This window comes from Choloepus didactylus, chromosome 1, assembly GCF_015220235.1.
Source record: "Choloepus didactylus isolate mChoDid1 chromosome 1, mChoDid1.pri, whole genome shotgun sequence".
Lineage (NCBI taxonomy): Eukaryota > Metazoa > Chordata > Mammalia > Pilosa > Megalonychidae > Choloepus > Choloepus didactylus.
The window spans coordinates 209,856,286-209,883,759 of NC_051307.1; the positions used below are offsets into that span (position 1 = coordinate 209,856,286).

A 27,474-nucleotide genomic window follows, 5' to 3' on the forward strand; every position below is an offset into this window, starting at 1 on the left:
GTTTTGACCTAATTATCCTTGGATGCCCCAGGGGTTGGGACTAGGGATAAGGAAGTGAAATGTGCACAATTTGAGGTATGCACATTTTTCTAGGGAGAAATTACAAAGTTTCCATTGACTTCTAAAAGAGTGCATTGCTGCCCAAAAGTGAAAAACCACAAATAGAAATTTAAAAACTGTGAGAAGGCAATTTTTATTTATAATCTGCTAGATTCCCAAATTTGAGCAATTTTTAAATTTGGCCATCATATGCACTGTCCAACTTTCCATCTCATATACTTAGTTATTTCCACTGGCCTCAGGATTCCTGGGGAATTTTTACATTGTTTCACATAAATGTTTCAGAAAGCTTTCCCAAGAGACAAATCAGTGAATTTTAATTTCTTTCAATTCCTCTTCACATAATATGTGCTCAAGAGCCAATATTTTTGTTGTTGTTATTGTTGATTTTAAATAAACTTTATATTTAGAGCAGGTTCAGTTTCACAGAAAAATTGCACAGAAGGAGCTAATATTTTTTAGAACACAAGCTAGCCATTATACCTTAAAATAGAAGACATCAAATGAAAACATGACTAAGTCTAAAAATTTTCAGATCCTAACACCATAATTCCATCCACTTCGGAGACCCAAAGTTGCACTTTGGAGATTGTCCATTGTAACTAAGTTTATGGAAAGTGGAGGATATTTTTTAAAAGTTCCATAAAAGATGCAAAATGACATTATATATAGGAGCCCTATGGGTCCTCTAAGATAAGATAGCATGAATCAATCCCGGTGTCAGTCAATACTACTTCCAGAATTTCTCCACTGGGCACAATCAGAGGTAGGGATTGACAAGGTGGGTATAAAGGTAAAGAGATTTCAAGAAGCTACTACAGTTGCTGTTGAAATGCCTGGTTATAGACAGAGGTGAGACTAGTAAATTCTCCTGACTCTAGAGTCTACTTGATTGGTCTTGGTCTTCCCAATAAATGAAACAAGGTAAGCTCCCAATTATGTGTTGAACAAATGTATTTTCCAGCAACAGCTATCCCTTCCTCCTTACCATCCCACCTACATGATCCCTTGTCAGAAAATCTACCCATCATGCCCCTTTCTCAGAAAGACTCTTTCCATGTCTGGGCTTATGACCTCACTCCCTTGGCCACTGATGATTAGACCTTGAACAGACTCTGACTCAAGCTAGGCCAATCAGATTCTCGGTTCTCAGAATCTGATATTGAAACACAGCAATCTAAACAGTCTGTTGAGTACTTAAATGGAGAAGACACAAATGGTTTCCCTGAGTGGCTACTTTTTCACAAGGGGTATATAAAAGCAGGCATCCAGAGAGGAACTAAGAGAGAAAGCAGACAGCCAGCCAGGGACTGACTTTGTCCTCATTCCTGACCATCTCCCAACTCCTGGTTACAGCCTCCCAGTACACCTGCCTGTCCTACCTACCCTTAGGATCTGGGAAAAAAACTTTATATTATTCCCAATAAATCCTTTTCTTGTTTTTCTTCAACCTGCTTGAGTAAGTTTTTGCCACAGGCATCCACATTGTCCCTTAGATGAGAGGTGACTGGGTGAATTAGTGGATGAAAGATGTGGAGTCTCAAAGAGAACAAAGAAAAGATTCCATAGGGAAAAGGAGCTGGGAGGGGTGTGGAAATCAGGAACACTAGGGTCCAAGAGGGGAAGGAATACTTCAGTTTGAGACATGAAGCCCGAATAAGGCATGATCACTCCAGTGAGGTCAGAAATCATCTGAAGAGGACGTGAGAGGTGCCAGTTATTGCACCCTGAAGTTCCTGAAGATGGGAACAATGTCAAGAAGAGGCCTAACTGGATTAATGAAATTGGGACCATCCTCATTAGAGCCCAATAATCTTCCCTCCCCGTACCTGGAGCTCTGCTTCTGTGGATCCAATGAATTTGCCAAAGCCCCAACCATCTGAAAAGATCTGCTGGGCCTTTAACAAGCATCCTGAGTTGGTTTCTCTCATTTCTCTGCCACCTGTGGTTTTAATTTTCCAGCCAGTCCTGGAGTCACCTCCTCCTCTCCTTCTGGATGGGTTTCCAAGATAGGATGTTCCTGTGGCATTTTCCTCTGCTCATTTACTTGACAAGAATGCATTCACTACCCCATGTTTGCCCTCCCTCCTCTGCTGCTCCTGACAACTCACTTGCTTCCTCATTCTTGCTTTCCATCCTTTCTGTATACCTCTGACAGCATCCTTAAGATACTGTCAGAACTGCTACTTCCACTCTATATTAGGGCCTCCACTTCAGCATCAAATTACCTAGTTTTTGAGGAAATTGGTTGTTTTCCCTTCAAGATAGTGGAAAGAGCACAATTTTGAAGCTAAGCATAGCTGAGATCAAAGCCCAACTCTACCTAATGGTGAGACTTCAGGCAGTCCCCAAATCTCTCTATGCCTTATTTCTTATCTATAAAACGGGAATGTCCCATGTCTCTTGCAGGGCTCTTGAGCTCATGCACATTGAAAGCAATTAGCAAATGCCCGGCACATGGTAGGTGCCCAGAAATGCTTATGCTCCTTCCCCTTCAATATGGATAAAAACCACCATAAAAAGTCAATGGAAGAATAAAGAAATGATCCTTTTAAAAAGAGTTTTTATTTCATTAAAGGGTTGTTCATTTCCTTACAAAATTGATACCTTTTAACCAAATGATCTCTAAAAGAATTCAAGGTATTTGAAGATTCATGATTACTGGCCCAAGTCAGGAAGAAAAAAAAAAAACAGATATCATTCACAATTCTTTCCCACACAATGATGAATCCAGTTTTACCTTTTATATCATCATTTTTACAAAAATATGTCCAGTTTGCTCATCACTCCACAAAAGACAAAGTGAAAGTAAGGCATCGAGTGAAGGCAAAGTACCAAGAAAAATGAAGATACAGTAATTTTCCAATTAACTCAGGGTTTCTTAGTCTTGCCCCTATTTACATTCCGAGTCAGATAATTCTTTGTCGTGGGGCCTGTCAGGTACACTGTATGATGTACCCCTGGTCTCTACCCACTAGATGCCAGTAGCATACCCTCCCCCTGTTGTGATAATCAAAAATATCTCCAGACACTGCCAAATGTCCCCTGAAGGACAAAATCTCCCCCTGCCGAGAACTACGACATTCACTTGATCAATGTCAGCCAAACCAGACACTTCAAGCCCAGCCGTGGGTTTACACGACGGGAAATAGCAGCCGCCTCAGTCTTTACTTCTCTCCTGAAAAACAAAATGGCTGCACGTCGCCTCTAAGATACAATCAAATGCTGGCTTCACAGAGAAAGAGAGGAAATTGCACATATCAGAATGCTGTTTGCAGAGTTACCCCAGGTCTTGGCATCATGCCCACACTCTGCCTAAATGCCTACATCCCAAACTTTTATAAATGCTTTCCACAGCTTTCAGAGGCTGACCTTTACAACAGCTCGGTGTGTGTGTGTGTGTGTGTGAAGTCGATTTCCCATTTTTGACTATTTATTGATTCCAAATGCCACCCGGGGTGGTGGAAATTTGCACAAAGATGTCAATGGACTCCAAAACAACAAACAAGCACTCCACCTGTAACTAATTACAGGCACTGAAACTGTGCTCTGGCCAGAAGAGACCAGGTTCAGAGCCCACCCCACCTGCTCTAGCCAATACAATTACCCTGTTACTTTTATCCTGTCAACATAGACTTGCTTCTTCAAATCCTGGGAGGATGCTGTCCGTAGGGAATTTAATTAGGCAGTGAATGTTTGGGGGTGACCACTCCCTTTGCCTTTCCCTCTCTGAGCATGTTTCAATAAATGCCTTTGGCACAAGTAAGACTAGAATAATCTATTTGTTGAAATATTTGAAAATGTTTTCTTTCCTTTATTGTGTATAGCTGCTATCCCAACTCCAAAATAAAGTCAGCCAGAGAGAAAATGGAAGATGGAAGTCATTTAGATCTCCTAAGGTACACCATACAAGAATGTTTATTTTCCTTCCATCAGCCAAGTCTTTCAGAAGAAAACCTGGGAATAAAAATCTGTAAGGCTACTCATGTGGTGCACATGACTGATTTTAGTGTTGACTGCGAGAGATTATTGAGGCAAAAACCAGCTGACATCTGTGACAAAGATGTATAGTTCACTTCAAATCAATCTCCTACATTCTAGGGAACAAAGAAACCAACTATTGGCTCAGTGCCATCACATCTGTCTTCAGAACCAAAGGAATTTTTCACCTATCAATGAAAGTCATTTAAAATTGTAGCTGCAGTCTAAGTAGGTCATTGCCTAAGTCTGGACCAAAGTTTTTCCAGCTTTCTGGAAAGGTAGACAAAAGGTACAGTTCTGTGAAGAATGAAAGTTTCAAGATGAGGAAAATGGACATTTTCATCCTTTTAAGATTCAGCATTCCAAGTTATGTTGTGGTGCTAAATAGTTTATATTATCCAGTTCTGAAGTGATGTGGCTATATAACTTTGGGGAAATACACTCCCACCCCCACACTAACACATCAATTTGGAGTTAAAATGTAAAAAAATACAGAGATGCGGCAAATGATTGACTTTCTTAGTTAATCAGGTCTCTTGATATGACTCTTATGTCCTTAAAATATGTTGGGAAAGAAAGTGACTAAAGGACAGCCCGATTCAGTGCAGTGGACATCTGTCTTTTGTCCTATACTATGACCTTGCCCTTCATCCTAGTTCCTTTACAGAACTGCTCCTCTCCCTACCCAGGCAGTTCTAATAGGATTTCCAGCCACTGTAACCCTTCTCGCATCCCCGACCCTCCCGCCCGAACCCTGCCCCATACAGTCACCAAGTCCTGAAGGTAAAATATGACCAAAGCAGGACAAGAGTCCCTCCATGAATCTTCCAAATGGAAGGGCTCTCTTCCCTGGGGTACCTGTAGCCAAGACCACACACCACATGGAGAAGAATATCAGGCTCAGACGTAGACAAGAAACAGACACTAAGAATAAGAGATGAAGAGATGGGGAAAGGAAAAGTTCTGCTATAGTTTGAGGCCCTGGATCCAGTCAGAACCAAGCTCCACATCGGAGGCTTTCTGCAATCTCTTACAAGAACCAATAAATTCCCCCTTTTTCTGTATAAATAGGCTTAAAACAGTGTTTCTGTCACTATTTCAGACTTCTGTCCAATAAAATTTTTAAGTGGGTTTCTTCATTCTAATGTGGAAGATATCATTTCACTTTATTGAAATGCACCTTTTTTTGTTACCCTGATTAGTAATTATTATGAATAATAACTTTCAATTAATGATTTCCTATAATGTTTTATCAGTTAAGAAAGTATTGAGCTGCAAGTACTAGAAAGCCCAACCGTGAGTGACTTAAACAACAAGGGGTTTATTTTCTCAAATGACAATAAGTATGGAACAGGTCATTGGTGGTGTTGGTGCAGCTGCTCACAGACGTCTCTGTGCTTGTCTTGGCCTTTCCTTCACGGTTACAATACAGCTGACACAGCTCCAGACATCACACCTACACTCAAGGCAGCAAAAAGGGGGAAGGGGTATTGCTGGTGACAATTATTCCTTTTATCCAAAAAACAAAAGACTTCTCTGAATCCCCTAATATCCACTTGGGTTTCACTGGCCAGATGCTTGAGGAAAAGGAGAAATCAGGTATCATTAGAACTCTTTGGAAGGCCCGGCCACTGAAGGAACCTTTTACTGCACAGAAAGTGCTCATTCACCTTCACTTTAAGGTCTTGCTTCCAAAGATGCTCCTGAAGCAACCTTTCCCAAATATGTCCTTTATACCCTTAGTTCAAGGGGTACTTATGTTTTGTGATAGATGAGACTGTCTTTCAGAAAATATCTGCTCTTCTCTCTCTCAGCCTTAACAGAGAGAAGACTTTCCCACCCACAGACTTTTCGCTTGGAGATGTGACTTGCTTAGAAAATGAAATGTTAGTAGACATACACCAGAGGTTTCAAATATGTTTGTGTGGCTGATTTGGACAGTTAGTATCTGTGACCCACACGAGAAGACTAAGCCCTGGGTGGTCACTAATCCAAGAAGACACATGGACCATACCCAAACCCAACTTTCAACCTGGAGTCCAGAGCCCAAAGTCCAGACCAGACCAGCACAATTGCAGCCAACCTGCATATATGTGAGGGAGAAATAAATAATTATTGTTTTAAGCCACTAAGTTTTGGGTTGGTTTGTTTACACAGTATTATTGTAGCAGTAGCTGCCTAAGACATAGGTGCTCAGTTTAAAACAGAGTTGCATTGTCACATAAGTTTGGGGGGTTGTTCAGTTAAATAAATTTAATAAACTTTAACTGCAAGAGTTAGAGCCATTATGAATTTCTGAAATAGGAGTATCTAGTATGTCATGTCTCAAGCTCATCTGACAACCCACTTTGGAAAGCCTTATATTCCTGGATACACTTTGGAAATATTGTCTTTGAGGGACCCATTGTTTCTCAGACTTAAAGTTGCAGAAAGAGAGGAGCCGAGAAGAAGGTCCAGGGATAAGACAGGTCTATCTCAGTAGTAAATACACCTGAGTCCCACCCACAAACCTGATCGGACCCAACTCTCTGGGGCTCAGCCCTTGATTCCACAAACACTCAATACTCAAGGTGACTGCAGTTACATTTAATGGCTGACACCCCATCACAACATAGCCATCTCACCACCTTCCCAACAGGAGATAAAATAAATTCTATCACCCACTTCCAATTAGAACAACTCATCATGTCTGGACTCTCACAATGAAACGAATATTTTAGAACAGAATTGAATGTCCCTTGTCAAAATGGCCCTGCAGTTACACAAATAAAGAAAATAATAATAAAGGGAACCCGGAAATGTGATCCATCTTGAACTTTTTAAATTATAGGCTCAAAATGAGAATCAATCAATCATCTGTTGAAACTAGCTCAAAAACTCATCAAAAACCTATATTAATACCAATTTAGAGTGGATTATTTCCTATTGTGTTATGCCAGAAATAGAAATTATCACATAACCATTGCTTAAAAGCCATCACAGTCCCCAGACAGGTTTACTTACACTCCTTAGGTTACATTTTGCCAATGACCTTGCCCCACTTATGCACACACGAGATGGAAATGTTGTATCTAGTACAATCTCCCAGTGTGTGGTGCTATTTATATTCATGCAGATCCTTGGTTAGCCATGCAAAATTTAAGAAAATATCTAAAAACTGCTTTAGGTACACCTAATTGGTAAAAACATAATCTATTAAAACTGCAGTTAACAATTGCACAAAATATCCAGCAATATGAAAAGCTACTAACTTATATCCACCAAACCAAAAGATAGAAGTCCTTATAAACTTTCTGAAAATTTATTTCCTCCAATGTTTTCTTTCTCTGATCTCCATCATTCAGGTAAACAGATTGGGGTTGTAAAGAAAATATAAGCCCACACACCTTTTAGAGAAAATTGGGTCATTCTATTTCTATTCCCACCCCCTCAACAACAACCTCCACCCCAACACATCAGGCTATTCAAAATTTTTAAGTTGCAGCTGAACTTCCATTATCAAACTTTTCTCTCCATCTCTCCACAAAACACCAAAGAACTGCAAATATGCCTAAAACATACCTCAGCCAGTCTACAGGTATGGTGACACTGAGGTCATGGGTTATGATGGGCTCATGCTATTTCCAAATAATAAGCTATCCATAATACTCCATCTCTTTCATCCCCCACTCAAGAAAGCACATCATGAAGCAAAAAAACACAAATGATAGCAAAGAGATAGCTCTGCATCTTTCCACTCTGATTTATACAAATAAGCCAATGTTTCCATATTTCAGCACTGCAATTCTTAGCACCAAAATTACATTATATTCAAATGTAATTTGAATATAATTCTGCGTGGCTGAGAAGTGGAGCTTGAAGAATGGAAAAATCCTTCCAGAAACCTGAGTATCAAACTATTGAACATAATAAATTTTGTCAGAACCACCTAGCTATTAGCTCCAAGGTTCCAGACAATTCGGTACTTCCTGTAACAGACGGAGGGTGTTCAACATACTCCCTTAGATACAGAAATGGGTTCAGCTCCCTCTGGCAGAACCAAAAAGATTTCAAAATCTACTGCAAGATGGCAGAGTAGGATGCTCCAGGAATCAATCCCTCCACCAGAACAACTATCAAACAGGCAGGAACTGTCTGCATCAACTATTTTGAAACTCTGGAGTCCAAAAGAATACTGTACACGATCCAGGGAAGAGCGGAAAGAAAAGCTGGTAAATTGTGGTAATACCAGTAAATTGCTCTCTCCACAAGGCAATTAGTGTCGCCCACCCCCATTCTCATGGCAGGCAGCAGCAGGATCCAGCCCCTGGTATATCTTGCTGCTACCAGAGAAGAACATAAAATTCCAGTTCCCCAAGATCCAAGGAGGAGGGGGGAAGTGAGGAACATGGTCCAATCGGTGATCACTGCTTTTGATTAGCCTCTTCAGATTGCTGGGGACCCATCTCTGAGAGTGAACTTTGTTCCAACCTGCCCAAGACAAAGGCTGTAGAAGAAACTTAAAGACAGTATTCATTCTCAGAGCTGTGGAGGACAGTTGAAGGGCTGCATTCGCTGGGCAGGTGCCGAGTCAAGAAAGCACAACTTTGGGGAGCCATGGAAAAAGCTCCTGGTTCCCTTCCTGTCTCCCTCTTCATCCTCTCCCTAGGGCAGTTTGGAGCCAGCTGGTACTCCTTTTGTGCGTCACTGACCTTGCTCCAGCTGGAAAAGACTGACTTGGGAAACTCCTCTCCTGCAAGCCCCCCATGCCAGAATTTGCCCTCAAAGCATAAGCAACTTGAGACAATGAAATCAGTGCAAGAAACAACTGAGGTGGGTGGTCTGGGGCAAAGGCTTACCTGCTTTAAGTCCTGCTGTGCAACACCTAAGAGAGGGAGAAGGTCTCTTTACTAGGAAGTAGAGGGGGCATTCAAACTCCTGTAAAGAAGGAAGCAGGGAAACTCCTAAAGCACTAGCAAGCACAAGCCCAGGATAAGACACAGGCCCAGAAAAGATCAGAAGGACCCTGCACTTTGCACTTACCTTGGGCTGACCTTTCTGCTAGGAAAGCTGAACTCTGACAGAAAGCCAAAACAAACCCAATTTGCAAAGATGGTGAAAGGTGCTCTTTGCTTAGGTTTGCTTAGTTCTATTAGCTCCTGACACTCAAGAATCTCCATATCACTAACTGGATACAAACTCAAGAAACAGACATCTCAGGGAATAAATCCCAGGGATAACAGTTTAAAATGCTAAAATGTACAGTGTGCAAAAAAAGATTACAAGACAAATAAAGGTACTGGAAATGTTGACCCATCCAAAGGCAGAAGATAAAAATCCAGAAAATATCAATGAAGAAGACCAGACTGTGGACATACCGTACAAAAACTAAAAACTGATCATCAATATGCTCAAGGAGATGAAGGAAAATACAGAGAAAGAACTAAAGGATATCAGGAAAACAATGAACAAGCAACATGAGAATCTCAATAAAGAGACAGAAATGTTTAAAAAGAACCAAACAGGACTACTGGAGTTGAAGACCACATAACTGAAATGAAAAATTCCCAGATATTGGAGCTAACAGAAGAAATAATCAGTGAACTCAAAGACAAGACAATTGAAATCAGTCAGGCTGAGTAGCAGAAAGAAAAAAGAATTATAAAAAGCAAAAATAGCATAAGAGACCTTTGGGGCACTATCAAGCATACCAATATATATGAAAAACAAGAAAGAGAAAAAGGAGCAGAAGAGATTTTCAAAAAAAATAATGACAGAAAGCTTCCCAAACTTAGCAGAAGACATGAATATGCACATCCAAGAAGCCAAACAGTATAAACTTGAAGAAAAATATGCCCTGTCACATACTGATCAAACTGTTGAATAGAAAGGACAAGGAGAGAGTTCTGAAAGCTGCAAAAGAAAAGCAACATGTTATGTACAAGGGAGTCCCAATTATATTAAGTGCCTATATCTCAATTTGGAAAAGCTGCTTATCCTCTCTACATTTTATTTTTATCTGTAAAATGAGGAAAATTCTAGCACCAACTCAGATAATCTATGCAAATAGTAATTAAGATAAGGGATACAATGCTATAAGTACAATGTCTAGCATATAATAAACCCTCCAACTTTATTTCACCTAGGCCTACTTTTTGACAAACATAAAAGTCTCACTGGTAGAAATTTCTAGTGTTCCTCCAGACCTATTTCTCATCCCTTTCCTGAAAAGAGGAGAGGATCATCCCTCCCACCCCCTTGCAACTGTGTCACTTTCAATTCGAGGAAATGAGGAGCTGATGTGCCATCTCCATGCACTCTGTTCTCCTGCTGCAGTGACCCTTGAAGCCATGCATCAAGAAGCAGGAAGTCTGGATACCTGTGTCACTGCATGGAAGGGCTACTCTGGAGAATCGCTCAACCTACTTCCATCTTTAGGTGAATAAGAAATAAACCTCTAATATGTTAAACCACAGATTTCAGATTTGTTTGTTACTGCAGCAGAACCTACCCTATCCTGCACATACTGCAGAAAAACATGTTCTTAAATTTAATCCATTCCTGTGGGTGTGAACCCATTGTAAGTAGGACCTTTTAACAAGGCTACTTCGGTTAAGGTGTGACTCATCTCATTCAGGATGGGTCTTAATCCTATTACTGGAGTACTTTATAAATGGAATGAATACAGAGAAAGAAAAAAAAAAAAGTCATGGAAGCAAGAGGTTGAAATTAACGAAACCTAGAAGAGAAGGGAGAGACCAGAAGATGCTGTCGTGCCTTTCCATGTGGCAGGGGAACCAAGGATCACCAGCAGCTGGTCTTCAGGAAGAAAGTATTGCCTTGATGATGCCTTGATTTGGAAACTCTCACAGTCTCAAACTGTAAGCTAATAAACTCCAGTTGTTAAAGCCAACCTATATTTCATGGTATCTGCTTTGACCAGCCTAGGAAACTAAAACAGATTTTGGTACCAGAAGAGTGGGTTGCTGCTACTGCACATACCAAAAATGTGGAAACGGCTTTGGAATTGGGTAATAGCTAGAGGCTGGAAGAATTGTGAGCTGTTTGACAGAAAAGACCTAGATCGATTTAAAGAGACTATTGGTAGAAATATGGATGCTAAAGGTACTTCCAATGAGGCCTCAGGAAGAAATGATGAATGTGTCCTTGGAAACAGGAAGAAAGGCAATCATTGTTTTAAAGTAGCAAAGTACTTGGCAAAAATTGAATCCTGATGTCGAATGGAATGCAGAATTTGAAAACAATGAGCTTGGATATTTAACTGAAGAGATTTCCAAGCTAAATGTGGAAAGTGCAGCCTGGTTTCTCCTTGCAGCTTATAGTAAAATGCAAGAGGAAAGGCATAAGCTGAGAACAGAAGTCCGGAATACAAAGAAACCAGAAATTGATGGTTTGGAAAATCCTGAGCTTCCAGAAAGTGAGTCTCCAGAGACTAGTGCTCCAAGTGAGGGTTTAACTGACCATGGATCCAGTCAGCTATTTCAGTGCAAGTCAGATTGAAAATGCAGTTATTCAGGAAGGATCTGTGGAAATTTCTTTTGTCTGATGGTTTGGACCCCTGTGGACTACATGTAAACCAACAAGTATTTTGCAAGATCCTTATGAAAAGAACCACTGCCAGCCTGGACCAAAAGGGACAGAAAAGGGCCTAATTGAAGGAAAAATCACATCAAGGGAAGGACCGTGGAAGCTGAAGACTAGACCAAAGACATCTTCTCGGGCCAAGAGAGCGGACCAAACCACGTGTGTGGAAAGGGTGAGCGTGCCCCGGCACTTGGAGAGGGCAGGCTTTCCACTGTTCAGGAAGAGTGCTGCCACCCCAGTGCTCTCAGATGCCTGGGGGATTGCAGAGAGTCTGGCCACTACCCCAGTGTCTGTTGAGGGTAGACCCTAAAGCCTAGTCACCATCTTGAAACTTGAAGAGGGTGAAACCTTCACCCCCAGTGTTCAGGGAGAGCATGGCTGCTGTGTAAGCACTTGGAGGGGGTACAGCTGCCACTTCACCAGCCCAGGAGGACAAAGCATCATTCCATAGATGACTCTCAGACCTTGAAACCTAATGGGAGTATGCCCTGTGGGGGTTTCAGAATTGTTTATCACCCATAACCCGTTTCTCTTCCAATTTCTCCCTATGGGAATGGAAATGTTTATCCTATGACTGCCAGAAGCAGACACTTTGTTCTCCATGTTTCACAGGTCCACAGACAGAGGTGAACTGTGCCCCAGGACACACCACACCTATAACCAATTTTGATGATACTTTGTACTTAGTATTGTTACTGAAATGACTTAAGGCTTCAGGGATATTTTGATGGAATGAATGTATTTGGCATATCAAAAGAACATGTCTTTTTAGGGTCCAGCAGGTGGAGTGTGGTGGTTTGAAACTGTACGTACCACAGAAAAACATGTGGCTGAGGAGCCAAGGATTGCCAATAGCTGGTCTTTGGAAAGAAAGCATCACCTTGATGATGCCTTGATTTGGACATTGTCAAGGCCTCAAACTTTAAGCTAGTAAATTCCCATTGTTTAAAGCCAACCCACTTCATGGTATCAGCTTTGAGCAGCCTGGGAAACTAAAACAGGGAGGAAGAAGAGGTGCTTCAATTTTTTAAATATAATTTGCTTTTTGTCAAACTTTACTTTCTCTAGTTTGCAATATGACATTATATTGAAAGTAAATTGACTTTTCAAACTATTCATGCTTCTTCCCCTTTATATTTGTTTTAACCTAAAAGAGAAAGCAATTATATTTTACTTGCATTTAATATACAGATTAATACTGGGGCATTCACTGCATCAGATATCACTCTGTCACGTCACCCACAGTGCCCTAGGCAGCCTGTGATCAAAGGAGGTTTCAGAACAAGGAAATGGTAATGGAGCACCCTCAAGCATTGACAGGCTTCTGGCTTCTGGGAACACAGCACAGTTAAGTGGAACTATGGATGTTACCTAGTTTTAACTGAACTAGCTCTCACAAAATGAACAAGCACCTGAAAACATTTTGGAAGGGAAAAAAGGGTTTACAGACCATTAAAATTATCACAATATATTACTTATTTTCTCTCTTCCATATTTGTTCTTTTATGAATGTCATACAGGACATAATATTTTGGCACAGTAGCACAGCATGTAATCTAAATAAATATATATACATATATAATTGGAAGTCTGTCTTCAAAAAAAATTAACAATAGGAGAATGAGATAAAAGTAATTTTGAAGCTGACAGGTTAGAGAATAGCTTTCAAACTTTTGGTCACCACTTGTATCATTCCTAAACTGCTTTAACCATTTTCCAAAACAACTCAAAAGAAAGGGAGAAAATGGCACAGAATTGAGGAAAAGCACATTGCAGTAACTGGTCCACAAGAGCTTTGCGAACCAACAAAGTTAGAAAAAAGCAGAAATGATGACGCAGAGCACTAATCTGATTTGGGAGGGAAGAACAAAGCTTTCTGTTCCTACCAAAAATCACATTTCCACATCTGAAAACCAGCAATGGCTCTATCAGATAATCAAAAGGATAAGGTGATTGCTTTCTACACAGAAGGAAAGCAAAGAGCAGACTCTCAATAAAGATCACAAACGCTTCCATGGTTGCTTGGACTCCAGTGGGGTGGTAGTCGGGGAAACAAACAGGAGGACCAGCAGATGACCCCAAGAGAGGCAGAGCGCTTCATCAGGCCAACATCAAGACCAACTGTCAGAGAATCACTGGTTCAGCCAAGGTTAGAGTTATCTCAAATTTCTATAGAAAGTTAAATGAATTTTTCAGCCAAATGGAAGTTCTCAGAGCACAGTCGGTACCAGGAAATGATTCCTCCTCTCTTAGCACTTATCTCACCAACAGTAAGAGGTAAATCTGGGATTTAAACTCAGATTTATATCTGGCTCCAAAGCCTTTATGAAAATAGCAGCATATAAGACAGGCCTCACAGAACAGGTAGGATTGGAAAATGAAGACTGGCTTAAACTAAAGGGAAACTGGTGGGGAGTGAGGGTGGGGGTAGGGCTGGGAGTGGGAGATGCTGAGCAGGCAGATGAAGGTGGTTATGAGAAAAGGCCAGAAAGGCTGGCTCAGGCCCTTCCATTGGATGGTGCTGTACACTCAGCCAAGCAGACAGACTTTATTCTAGAAGTAATGAGGAATCACTGAGAGCCTTTAAGCAGGGGAATGGCATAACTTCAGGTAGACACTGAGAAAACTAATCTTGCTATATAACGTGGAAGATGGATCAAAGAAGAGTAAGAAGGTGCCTTCCACATAGTAGGTGCTCAATTAATATTGAATGAATGTAAGCAGAAAGGTCACATTTTATTGTATTTCTCTAACATGATATCAAACACACTCTACCCAACTACATTTAATGTTATTCAGTTTGCTATTTAGATAATAAACTCCACTCAACTCAGAAGGAAATAATGTTGCTGATGCTTCAAAAAGAAAAAAAAAGAAAAATTAATTCACCAGCCAAATGTGACCCCCTAAATGTTGCTGTTATAGTGTTTACACTTGGAAAAATTAACATTCCTTCTTCTATTCAGAGGGAAGTACATCTGAACTGCTGCTGCCATTGCTGAAAAAGAAAATAAAATTAATCAAGTATAAAAATTAGGCAATGAGGAATGAGTCCCACCTCCTCTGCAAGGTTACTGGAAAAGTTATTGGAAAATAAAGAAACCATAAGCCATGACCTCATATTTCCCATCCCCTCTTGTAGCCTCTAAATAAGACACACACTAAGCCATAACCTTCTTGATAATGTCAAACTTTCTTCTTTGCAGGGCGTGGGACCATCTGCAGAGCATCAACTACTCAGCAAGAAGCCAAGGCTAAAAAACATTGAGATGAGTCATAACCTACCTGATTTTCTTCATGAGAAACCCTCATCTGCTCCTTGAGGACGGACATTCGGGCTGCCTCTTCTTTCCTCAAGACTCTCTCCTTCTTGAGCTCAGGACTCCAGAAGGTCTTGATACTGTTCATGGAAGATCCCAGCTTGCTGTCCTTGATGTCTAGCTCTTTCCGGAGGAGGTCATTCTCTCTCTGAAGTTCCTTGAGCTGGGCTTGAAGATCCAGCATTGTGCTATCCCTTACCTGCCTCAACATGGAGGGGACCTGGTGGGGGTGGTGATGGGATGAGGTGGTCAGACCACCATGTTGATCCGTGTATGAGAGGACATCAGTGTGGGAAAGTCCAGCAGAAGCAATATTGGGGCTGCTCCCCATGGCTGTGACTCGGCCCCCATACACAGCTCGATTAGTGGCCCTTCCCAGAGTCATGGTGCCCTTTGGATAGGTCGTTGAAGCCACTCCCTCATGGTCACTCAGATACATGGGTCCAGAAGTAGCGTAGGCTGCATTAAGGGACTGGATATTCTCCATCGACAGAGTCTTGCCTGTTCCTCCACCTCCTCCACTACTTGTTCTTCGGTGGCCCAAACGAGGAGACCTTGGCAAACGAGGAGACCTGGAAGGGCTCCCTTCCAGATTAGTGATTGTTCTCGCACTTCCATACATTTTTCTTCTACTATGAGGTGCTACTGAAGAGAAGAAATGCTATACTACGTTGGGGAGTAAGCCAATATTTCCACTGTCGGCCAGAACTTTCACTGCATTCTTTTCATAGTCTATACCAGGAAATGACTCCAATCAGAGATCTGCAAAATGAGAAAAAGAATAATTAAGAACAAACTTCTTTAGAAACCTGATTATAACTACTATTGTTTTTTAATACATATAGATAGATTGACAGATGACAGATGATAGATCAAGTTGCAACCATTAAGTACATACAAAAGGAAAATAACTCAAAAACTTTACTTGGTACACGTAAACATTTTATGAATTCCCCCTTATCCCACCCCCAAGCAAGGTGAAAACTTTTCAGAGCCAAAAAAGAAGTGCCTTTTTCCTTAGGAAAATGAAACTCTGAGTTTTGGCTTCTGCTTTTAAACGAGAGTTGGGACTTCCAAAAAATTCACCATGCAGGTCCCCATGATGGAGACCTCAGCTTTAAAAACAATCCATCCTCAGGGACATGACCCCCTATGCAAGTAATTAGACAATGACTCTGAGAAGTTTCTGTCTCTTACTATGTCAAATATTCAGCAAGCATGCTATACCCCTGGCAGGCATCACTAATTCATCACAGTCCTCTTTTCCACTAGGTTCAGAACTGTTCTCAACATAGCACCCTAGGTGGTTTACAACCAGTCAACTGGCATTGACAAGTGAGTTGGAATCTACTGGCCATCTTGGAACTAGTGGAAAAAGAGGTGCTTCTATCACCATGACTCACATACATACAGCCAGGTCCTAAATGCTACCACCAAAGAAAGCGATAATTCCCTCCCACATGTATCTTTCAGTCTGGCCTTTTCGTTGACTTTAATATTCATATTAACCACTCACACCTGTACAGAAATGGCACAGAGAAATAACATCATGTTAGTGTTCCTGATCCCATAATCCCTAAGTAGACACTCCCCCTCATGCTTATGCTGGGGCAAATTTTACATAACTGGGGCTACAGGGTTGTGATTATCCCTTCAGTGTATGGACCCAAATCCCTTAAGGGATCGCATTGTGGCCTCTTACTCTTCTTCTTGGGGTGTCTTAATAATACTTTCATTTTCTTCTGCTTTAAGACAGTAATAACATGGTGTTCTCATTTGAATCTATTATGTCCCCCACAAAATCCATGTTCTTTAATGCAATCTTGTGGGGGCAAACTAGTCTTTTGATTAGGGCAGAACCTTTAACTGAGTGTTTCCATGGAGATGTGACTCACCCAACTGTAGGTGAGAATTTTGATTAGATTATTTCCATGGAGGTGTGGCCCTGCCCTGTCATGATTAGTTCAACTGGAGTACTTAAGAGAGTTCAAGATCTGACACAGATGCTGTCACCTGAAGAAACCTGGAGATGCAGACAGAAGGACATCTGAAGATGCTAAGCTAAGAGACGAAGCCCAGAATTTGTCCCGAAGAAGCTAAGAGAAGACCCCCAGATGCTTACAGAGAAATGCCCTGGGAGAAAGAAGCAAGGATGCACAGGAGCTGAGAGAGAGGAGTGAAGACAGAAGCCCAGAGATATTTTGGAGAAAGCCATTCTGAAACACAACCCATAAACAAAATACCAGCAGATGCCAGCCACTTGCCTTCCCAGCTGACAGAGGTGTTCTGGATGCCATTGGCCTTTCCTCAGTGAAGGTAACCTCTTGTTCATGACTTAGTTTGGACACTTGTATTGGCCTTAGTGCTGTAACTTTGTAAGCTAATAAATCCCCTTTATAAAAGCCAATCCATTTCTGGTATTTTGCTAACCAGCAGCATCAGCAAACTGGAACACATGGCTAAGAAAAGAGACTCTGGAGAGGGGCAAACCAAGGTTCAAATGTCTACTCTAACACTGACTCGCTGGGTGACTCTGGACGAATTACTTAACTGTTATCAGCCTCCTTTCTCTAGTCTCTAAAATTCAAGTAATACCACCTAACTAATGGCATTGTGAAGAATAAGTGAGAAGATATTTATAAAACACTGAGTTTGGTGATTTGCACAGAGTAGACGCTCAATAATTTTTGTTGATAGTGTTTCAATGAGATAAGTACATTAACAGCAATATACAGGGGCATCTTCTATTTTTACCTGCCCATCACCCATCTTCCCCCTGCCCTTTCTGGTAATACCATCTCTATTTTCTGTAAAGAAATTATTACCAACCTGGGGAAGGCTGACTCCCTCCACTCCAACCTGGGTGATAGCAGGGGTGGGAACATAAACCAGACCAGGCCAATAACCCAGGTCAAGTCAATCATCATATTCCATCCCCCAGATATAGTAGCTGGTTTGGAATGGGCATGTGACCCATATTGATCCAAAAAGGCTCCATACCATGACTTTAGCTGGAACAACTGGGAAACAGCTGGGATGATCTGCTTTCAAGATGACACTTTTGAGTACCATGTGGAAAGGGCCTCATTGAGAGTTGAACCTAACACAAAAGAAAGCAGAACCAAACTATGAAGTGTGTGAGACCAAGCCAAGTGACATCATTTGATACACGGATTCAGCAATGACCGAAGCTACAACTATCACCAACCCATTTGAGTTTCAAATGCATAAATGGCCCAATTCTTTACCCTTTCCTGTATCTACATCTTTGGAGGTGCTCTTGGTTCAGAACATGCCTTGCTTTGGCCAACAGGGTGATAGCAAATGCGAAGCAAGCAGAGTCCTGATATAATGCATGTGAGTTTCCTCTTTCTCACTGTCTTCTGCCGTAGCAATTAGAACACATCCAATCTAGCCTGCTAGAAGATGAAAAACATAAAACAGGGCCCAGATGCTCTGGCCAACAGCAAATCAAGCCCAAGATGCAGGAACAAGCCCAGTCAAGATCAGCAGGGCTGCCCATCCAAGCAGCAGCTGACCACAGATGCATGAGCAAGCCCAGCTGAACCCACACTCAGAGGCTAAGTAAATGCTTCCTGAAGTAAGTCATTGATGTTTTGTGGTTGGATGTTTTGTAGCATTACCGGGGAAACAGATAACTGATACATTCGCCAGTAAGTTTCCTTTTCCGCTTCATTCGATTTGAGTTGGGATTTCTATCACTCATACCCTAAATAGTCCTCACACATAAGATGAAGAAATGTTTTCCATAAAGTTTTCCCCTTTCCCTAAAAGAATATAAAAGGATGATACACCTGTTTCCAACCAAGATACTTAGCTTCAAATGTTTGTTACTCAGCTCTTAATTTTGCTTTATTTGGAAATACACAAAAATCATTTTGTTTCTAAAATGTGTGCAATAATCTGTTCTTTAAAAAAAAAACAAGAGAATCAACATTTCCATCAATAGGAAATAAGCACAAATGATGAGAGAGATATACATATAGTGGAATAGGGTGCTGGCCACATGAACATGTAATCAAATGGAAAGATGTTGATGACATACTGGTAGTGGGGGAAAAAAACAAACTACCAGATATTTTTATGGTTTACTCACATTTTTTGTAAAGCACACACAGACACCACACACACACACACACACACACACACACACACACACAAAATTACAGAAAAGACTGGAACAACATACTTTAAAATGTTAACAGTGGTGGGATTCCAAGTGGTTTCATTTTCTTTGTTTTTTTACATGATCTAAAGTTTCTATAATAAAGATATGTTGTTTTTAATAAGAAAATACAATTTGATTTGGGGGGGCATGGGGGTGTATTTTCTTGAATAATTCTGACAGCTAACTGAGTTTATCTTTGCTATAGCTAGAATTTAGGTATCTAGGTCTTAGCTGCCACCACAGGGCCATCACTTATAGGGTTGCCTTCCTAAAAGAAGTTATTAAACCTTAACATATCCTCCCCTATCTGCTTCCCTTGAGTCTAGAAGCAGACATTTCTGAGGTCTGTGGTTAGGTTTGATGTCCCCAACCCAAATGCAGAAAATTAACATCCACAAAGATTTAATCTTCAGTGACTTTACCAGCTCAGGTAGTCAAGGCTTTGGAGAATTAAAACAAATAAAAAGTGGATTTGAATTTTTTGGAAACACACACACAACACACACATGACACATAATATGCATAAATAGATTATCTTTTTAAAATAATGTCTCCTTATTTTAAAAGTAATACAGTGTTGACACTGGTCTGCTATGTCCTTGGGCTTTCCTTGTACAGGTTTAAAAGCAGATGTATATTGCCATCATAGAATGGACTGAGAAGTTTTCCATTTTTCATGTGCTCTGAAACAGCATAGCATGAGATTTCTTTATTCCTGAAATGTTTGGTAGAACTCACCCATTAAATGGAATGGGCTTGAGTGCTGATTACCTTTTCATTTTTTGCTATGTTTATTAATTTATTCAGTTCTGCTGCCTATTTCATGTCAATAAACATCAATAAAATGTTTCTTCAGAAAAAGTCCATTCCATCCAGATATCTGGATCTTATTGGTATTGCTTTATACAATGTTTCCTTAAAATGTTTTAAATCACCTCCAGTTATGTCCCCTTTCTCATTCCTAATAATGCTTGAATTCTTGTTTCTCTTAGTGACAATCTGACAAATGCTTATTTTCTCAGTGTTTACAGATGCAGCTTTTTGTTTGATACCTTTTCCTATATTCTGTTTTACTTTTCATCTCAGAATCCTTAATAATAATTTCTACTTCCTTTCAGTTTAGTTAGTTTTGCCTTTATGCACTGAATGTTCATTTATCTTCAATCACATTTTCTGATGAATGCATGTAAGATGATCTTCTTTAGCTACATATTGCAGGACTGCACATGTAGAATTCCCATCGTTTTTCGCAAATGGCTTGATATATTTCTTTTGAAATTTTTTTCTATCCCAGGAGTTATTCAGAAGGATATATTTAAATGTCAAAGTGAATAGAAGTTTTTGGCTACAACTTTACAGTTAAATTTGTCCACTGTGATCACAGCATAAAACACATATGTTTTCTAATCTTTGAAATTTTTCAAGACTTTCTACTTGGCCTAATAAATGATCAGTGTTCTTAATTGCTAAAAGAAAACCTAATAAATGTTGATTACAGAAAATTTAGAAAATACAAATATGTATAAAGAAGAAAATAAAAACACTCTTAATCATGTCACTCATAGAGAACCTCTGTTAACAAGTTGATACTGTTGCTTCTAATCTCTTTTAATTGTGTGTGTGTGTGTGTGTGTATATATATATATATACATATAAAATACTTGTAGTCTCCTCATTCCTCAATGTTTTATTCTTACTTAACATGATCTCCTTTTTTGACTTAACTTATGTATCATAAAATACTTCTATAAAACAATTTTAATGGCCATTGTGAATCTCCAAAGATGACCACTAAAATTTTTCCTCTTCCTGTACATACTTGTCTCCCCTCCTATCAAAACATGGAGTCAATTTCTCTTCTCCAGGACTCTGGACTAAACTTGGGACCTGCTTTGACCAATAAATGCAGCAGAAGTGACATGTTTCAGCTCTGAACCTAGTCCTAAAGAGATCTGGCAGCTTCCATTTTTGCTCTTAAAACCTAGCTACCATAATGTAAGAAAGTCCAAGCTATTCTGCTGGAAAGAGAGGCCACACAGAAAGGCTCTGGACAATGAGACACCACATGGAGACAGAGGCCACAGGGAGGGAAACTGAGGCACCCCAGCCCACAGACAGCACCAAGACCTCAGACTAGAGGGACAAGCCAACCTGGACTTTCCAAGCTAGCACAGCCACCATCTGAAGGCAGTTGCATGAATGACAATCAATACCATGGGTCACCAAAGGACACCCAATCAATCCACAGAGTAGTGAGAAATAGTAAATCATTGTTTTTTCTGTTTGTTTGTTTGTTTTGTTTTGTTTTAAATCTTCATTTTACTGCAATATATTCACATACCACGCAGTCATACAAAACAAATCGTACATTCGATTGTTCACAGTACCATTACATAGTTGTACATTCATCACCTAAATCAATCCCTGACACCTTCATTAGCACACACACAAAAATAACAAGAATAATAATTAAAGTGAAAAAGAGCAATTAAAGTAAAAAAGAACACTGGGTACCTTTGTCTGTTTGTTTGTTGCCTTCCCCTATTTTTCTACTCATCCATCCATAAACTAGACAAAGGGGAGTGTGGTCCTTATGGCTTTCCCAATCCCATTGTCACCCCTCATAAGCTACATTTTTACACAATTGTCTTCGAGATTCATGGGTTCTGGGTTGTAGTTTGATAGTTTCAGGTATCCACCACCAGCTACCCCAATTCTTTAGAACCTAAAAAGGGTTGTCTAAATTGTGCGTAAGAGTGCCCACCAGAGTGACCTCTCGGCTCCTTTTGGAATCTCTCTGCCACTGAAGCTTATTTCATTTCCTTTCACATTCCCCTTTTGGTCAAGAAGATGTTCTCCATCCCACGATGCTGGGCCTACATTCCTCCCCGGGAGTCATATTCCACGTTGCCAGGGAGATTCTCTCCCTTGGGCGTCTGATCCCACTGACGGGGGGGGGGGGGGGGGGCAGTGTAAATCATTGTTTAACGGCACCTCCTGAGTTTGGGGGTCATTTGTTATGCAGCAAAAGAACTGAAATAGCCATTAATGATGAATAGTTCTCTAATCATTTACTTAATCAATCACTCAAAGTGGGACAATTTAGGTGATTTAATTTTTAAAGTGGATATATAATAATTAATATCCTGATTGATGAAATATTGCATACCCCTTATTACTTCCCTAGATTAAAACTCTCAAAGTAGAATTACAAGATCAAGAGATATGGACACTTTTAAGGCTCTTAATACCTATTAAAGAAATTCCCCCCAAAAATATTGAAATGATTTAAACTCACACCTTCACCCTTCATTCTTTTTCCTCCAGAGCCCCTGCTGTCCACTCCCAGCCTATCCTGGAAGCCACCATCTCCTCCTGAGGTACTAAAAATCCCTGAATACCCTAACTCAGAATCTCGGCTCTGCGTAATAAGCAAATACACCTTAAGAAGTATTTATTAAATACCAATATCGTGCTACACAGCTCTGCTTCAGGCCAATATTTCCCAAATAGTTTGGGAAATGCTCAGATAAACAAGGCTAATGGGGTTTTAACTTTTTACTAAGACGTCTCAGATAGTTTAGGACACAATTATGTACCCCCAAAACAAATACAGAATATAGCTTTTTCCAAGTTTATTTACTAAGAAAACAATTTTCCCTTTGGAATAGCTGCAAACATTTTACTGAACATTAGGATTATTCATATAATAAATACTTTTTAATCATCAGCTCTGGGTTGAATACTGAGAATAAAGCAGTGATTGAAACAGACACCGCTTCTGTGTGGAGTTTTTCCACTGGAATTGGCTTTCTCAGACAGAACTCTCTTCATCTCAGATAAAAGGGTTTGAGGGAAAGATGATCACAGGAACTAGGAACCACTTTAAGGATGGGGACATGACACTAAATGAAAAGAATCAGAATTGACCACTATGGGGGAAATACTGAAGATCAAAATAATAACTGGTAGTTTAGACCCTAAAGTAGGCCAGGAAATAAATACAATTCTGTATTTATTTTTCAAATACTCAATAAAGAAGCCAGAAATTCAAAAAGACAATCTGGCCATCGCCGGTCTCTATGTCTAGAAAGCTAAAGAAACAGGCTTATGTTTACTCCACCAAGATCACACCCGACAAGAGTATTACGTACAATTCCACGGAAGTTATCAAATCAAATGGGAACTTCAGAGGACATCAAAATGATAGCAGAATAATTTCTTCACCACTATACATCTGCTTCTTAAGTTCAGCCTAGGCCCAACCCTTTATTTTGGAATCGGCCCCTTCTACCAAATTTACAAAGGTCAGCGATGGTATCCTGAGATGACTCCACTCTGAAAACTGTAGTCCCGAGTGCTGCCGATTTCAAGCAGGTGGTAAAAGCCCCACTGACAAGGTAAGCAGAGGTGTTCCGATGTCTGTCATGTCCCCACAAGCCACGTGATTCCCACTTGTTCTACTGAGTCACCCGCGCCATCTCCCCCTTCCCCCCCAGCTGTGTTTAAATTCCCTGATATATTTTTAGGTCCTTGTTTTGACACTCCAGCTTTTTTTTTTTTTTTTGGTGTCGTCTCCTAATTTCTCCTCTACACTGATTTTCTTTTTTAATCTTGTCAAATGAATCCCTGAGAAAGAGCAAAAAGATCAACTTGATTCAACAATCAATGATACAACGTCTTCTATTCCTCATTACTGACCTCAAGAAAAACATTTCTAAGTGTTTCCACCTAAATATAAATGCATTATAGGAAATAAGACAGTAGTTAAGATCTTCTTGTTTTAAATACTACTATAAGGCCAAGACAGGTTCAACCATTGGGGTTTCTTGTAAACTCTATAAAATACCAGCTGATCTTACATATTTGTGGTGTGCAACACTAAGAATGATAAATTATTAAGTATATCAAATTTTGGGAAGAAACAGACAAATGGTGAATGTGACACCAAGGAAAGTAATTGCACACCTTTCACTTTAAAAACACCTCATGTATTAACTTTGAAGTCCAAGGGTAAGTTCTGTTTAAGGCTCAAATACAAAATAAAATGAAATATAGCTTTACAAACCTATGAGAATGCTTTCTCTAATTGCATATGGATTCATAAATAAAATATGTACTCTCTTAAAAGACTGTAGGACTCTTGAACCAAAAACTCAGAAGGGAAAAAGCTGGGGAGAACCTTGATTCCCATCTACCTCAAATATCTCAGACTATGTGGTATGAAATGGTCTATTTTAAGACAAAAGCTGTTCCTGCTATCTGCTCTAAATTAGGTTAAGTTTATTTCCACAGATCTCAGGCTCAGCCCATCACCTGAGCCCTGCTGACAGACTGTGTGAGCTGAGATCACCACTATCTCCCAAGATTTAGCCACCTTAAGATATCTATTTTTTTTTTTCTGATCAGCATCCCTAACTAAATTCTGTGGCACAGACTAAATTTAATTCTCAGAGCTTCCTAGAGGAAGACATGGTGTAGAACAGATCTCAAGCCAGAAACGGATGCCCATGAGCCAGATCCTGCCTGCAGATGTGTTGTCTATGGCTAGCCTAGTGTCCTTTAAGAACTTTTATTTAGTTGCCAACATAAAAAAGAAAGAGACATTTCATGTTAAAATCAAGATTCTGGCTTCTCTTGAAAAAATCTGAAAAATATGACAATGTCAGACCCACATTCCTACAAGACATTGACTTGTTGGAGTCAACCAGCAGTTGCCCTTCAAGAAAGGGCATGCACCCTCCATTTCACCACAGTCTCCTCCATTCCCTATTAACTTTACATTCAGCCTGATTCCCTCACTTCCTGTGTGGCCCTTTAGGGATAGGTATTTAAATATTTGACTATTTCTCCCCATATAAAAGAAGAACACAAAAAAAAATGCATGTCCTTCACCACCCACTTCAAGTCCATTACCAAATCCTAACAATCTTACCTCCATAATCTCTCTTGAATCTGTTCTCTGGTTTCCATTTCTTCTCCCACCGCCCTATTCCACCAATGTGACTGTTGCTTAAGCCAGCCCATACCTTCCCCTCCACTCTACTTTCCACACATCAGCCACAGTGTCTTAAGGGGCAATTCTAATCATAAACCATATCTTGGTCCCCACTTAAAAACCCTTCAAAGCCTCCCACTGATCTTTGGACAAAGACCAAAACCCTTCCTGTGGCGGAGGCTGCTGCCAACTGCTCCAGACGCCTCTCTCGCTTCTCTTTCCTTCACTGACTGTCCAGGTCTTCTTTCTGTTGTTGAAATGTATCAAGTTGCTTCCTGTCCCATAGCCTCACATATCCTGTTCTTTTTGCTAGGCTAATTTCTGTTCATCGTTAAGATCCCAGTATTGGATAGCATACCCTCCACAAGGCCTTTCCCCATCCAAATCAGGTCTTTTAGTTATAGTCTCTCAGAGCATAATGAGGTTTTTTCATAATGAAGACATGGTATCTCTTTTAAAAAGGGAAGCCAACTTTATCTGCCTCGTCAAGGGTTGCTGACTGGCCCTCTTGCTTAGGCTAAAGTAGGGTGACTCGGTAGCCTGGGCCTTTTGGTAAGGGTGTAAGAAAATCTTCTGTAACCTAATCAAGGCTGCCCCTCCTCAGATTCCTGGTTGCAAAATGGAAAACCACGGAGGAGAGGAATCACTTTGCCAAAGGATCCTGGCAGCTTTGAGGAGGAAAGTCCCTGGTGCCCAGGATTCAGAGTAAATGAGATCTGGAGCAGGGCATGAACATGGTTGTAAACAAGGCCAGAAATAAAATAATTACTTCAAGGAAGTAGGAAGACTAGGCTAATGACCAGGACTGAAGACGAGTGACCAGGAGCCATGAGGAAACCCGGATGGACATACCTTGTGGCTAAGGCTGGGAACTCTAGGCCCTGCCCTGCTGCGTGGCGCCTGTGCAATGGGGCATGACCACTGTGCATGGGAAAGCCCAATTGTCCGAGGCACATTCCCTACCAGCAGACCCTGAGACAAGGATCTGCAAATGGTTCATTTAGAAGGTGAAGTACTGCAAAGGGAGCTGAGCCCTAAGACAAGGAAGAAAAGGAAGGCAGTATGGGGTACATTTTCATGGAGGTTTCTGCTGTGGACAACTAGGCTCCATTCTGCACAAGGATCGCTGAGAAACAAGGTACAGTGAGCCTCATAGTTACATCCTTAGAAGGGCAAGAATCCCATTCATCATTAATCAAGGGCTGCTCCCAAGGCACTTCCAGCCCCTGCTACACAGAGGCAAGAGAAATACCTCATGTTCCTATACAAGCCATAGGTGCTCAGGAGTTGCTTGTGCGGCACCAACGACATCTGCAAACCACACATGGCACTCCCCAAGGTTGAGGTTGGTACCTGGGAAACCAGGGTGGCCTCCCCTTGCAGGGGCACACAGTGGGGACCACAGAGGACACCTCCACCATCTTTCATGCCTAAGGACCATCTTCAACAGCGACACCTTGTGGCAGTAAGATGCAACCATGTGGAGGGCTAGTTGTTCACTTCCCAGGCTTGGGTGTAGGTAGGTTTTGTATCCACATCCCCCTCACTTTGGGGCAGTGTAAACACAGACATCTGGAGATGGGAAGTGGGGGTGGAACCCCAGAGGAGAGAACAGAACTTCCACCTAAGCTGTCAGGTGGGTTCTGGCACTTTTAGTTTAATTTGGACAAACTGAACTCAGAGGAAGGTTTTGAATAATCCATATATAACCCAAAAAGAACTTCCATACTTTATAATTCTATATTAATTTGTGCAAGTACTTGTAAACCCCTACACTGCACTCAGGTTTAACACTAATTCTAACATTAAAATATTAGTTCTTTAACATTTGTGGGTCCCAAGCTATAAATCAAGCTTATTTAAACTGTTAAATAAATAAACTCTATCCTCCTGCCTTGACAAATATGAAGATATGGAAGACAAGGTTTGAATTTTGAACTTAGAATGCACCCCAGCCAACACTCGCTCTTCCCCACCCCTGGCTCAACCAAACCCCAGGGGCCTCACACATGAGAACGCTGCAGCCTGCAAGCTAAGACAGTCCCATCTATACCAGAAGTCAGCAAACCTTTTCTAGAAAGGACCAGAAATACTTTAGACTTTGAGCCATTCAGTCTGAACTACTCAACTCTGCCATTGGCATAGGAAAGAAGCCACAGACTATCTTTAACCTAATGTGCAGGGCTGTGTTCCAATAAAACCTTTTTTGAATATTTTAAAGAATGAAAGTTGGTGCTTTAATGTCATGATATTTTCATCATATTGAAATAACTTCAACGGCAGTTATATGACAATCTTGTCATTGCAGTCACAGAGGAGACACATAGTATTTTAACAAAGGA

At 40.7% G+C, this 27,474-nt stretch overlaps 1 protein-coding gene across 8 annotated transcripts in view; it reads right to left on the reverse strand.

Annotated features, from left to right (window-relative positions):
- Positions 1 to 27,474, reverse strand: part of ERC2 (ELKS/RAB6-interacting/CAST family member 2) — a 1,046,379-nt gene that overhangs the window by 1,000,720 nt on the left and 18,185 nt on the right. For all 8 annotated transcript variants that reach the window (XR_005210796.1, XR_005210797.1, XM_037798515.1 and 5 more), the window contains exons 2-3: positions 17,946 to 18,045; positions 14,911 to 15,707 (exon numbers count right to left, since the gene is read on the reverse strand). Coding sequence is in view for 6 of the 8 variants with exons in the window: in XM_037798515.1 (XP_037654443.1) it covers positions 14,911 to 15,567 (657 nt within the window). In the remaining 2 variants the exon portion in view is untranslated. The remainder of the gene's footprint in view (positions 1 to 14,910; positions 15,708 to 17,945; positions 18,046 to 27,474) is intronic.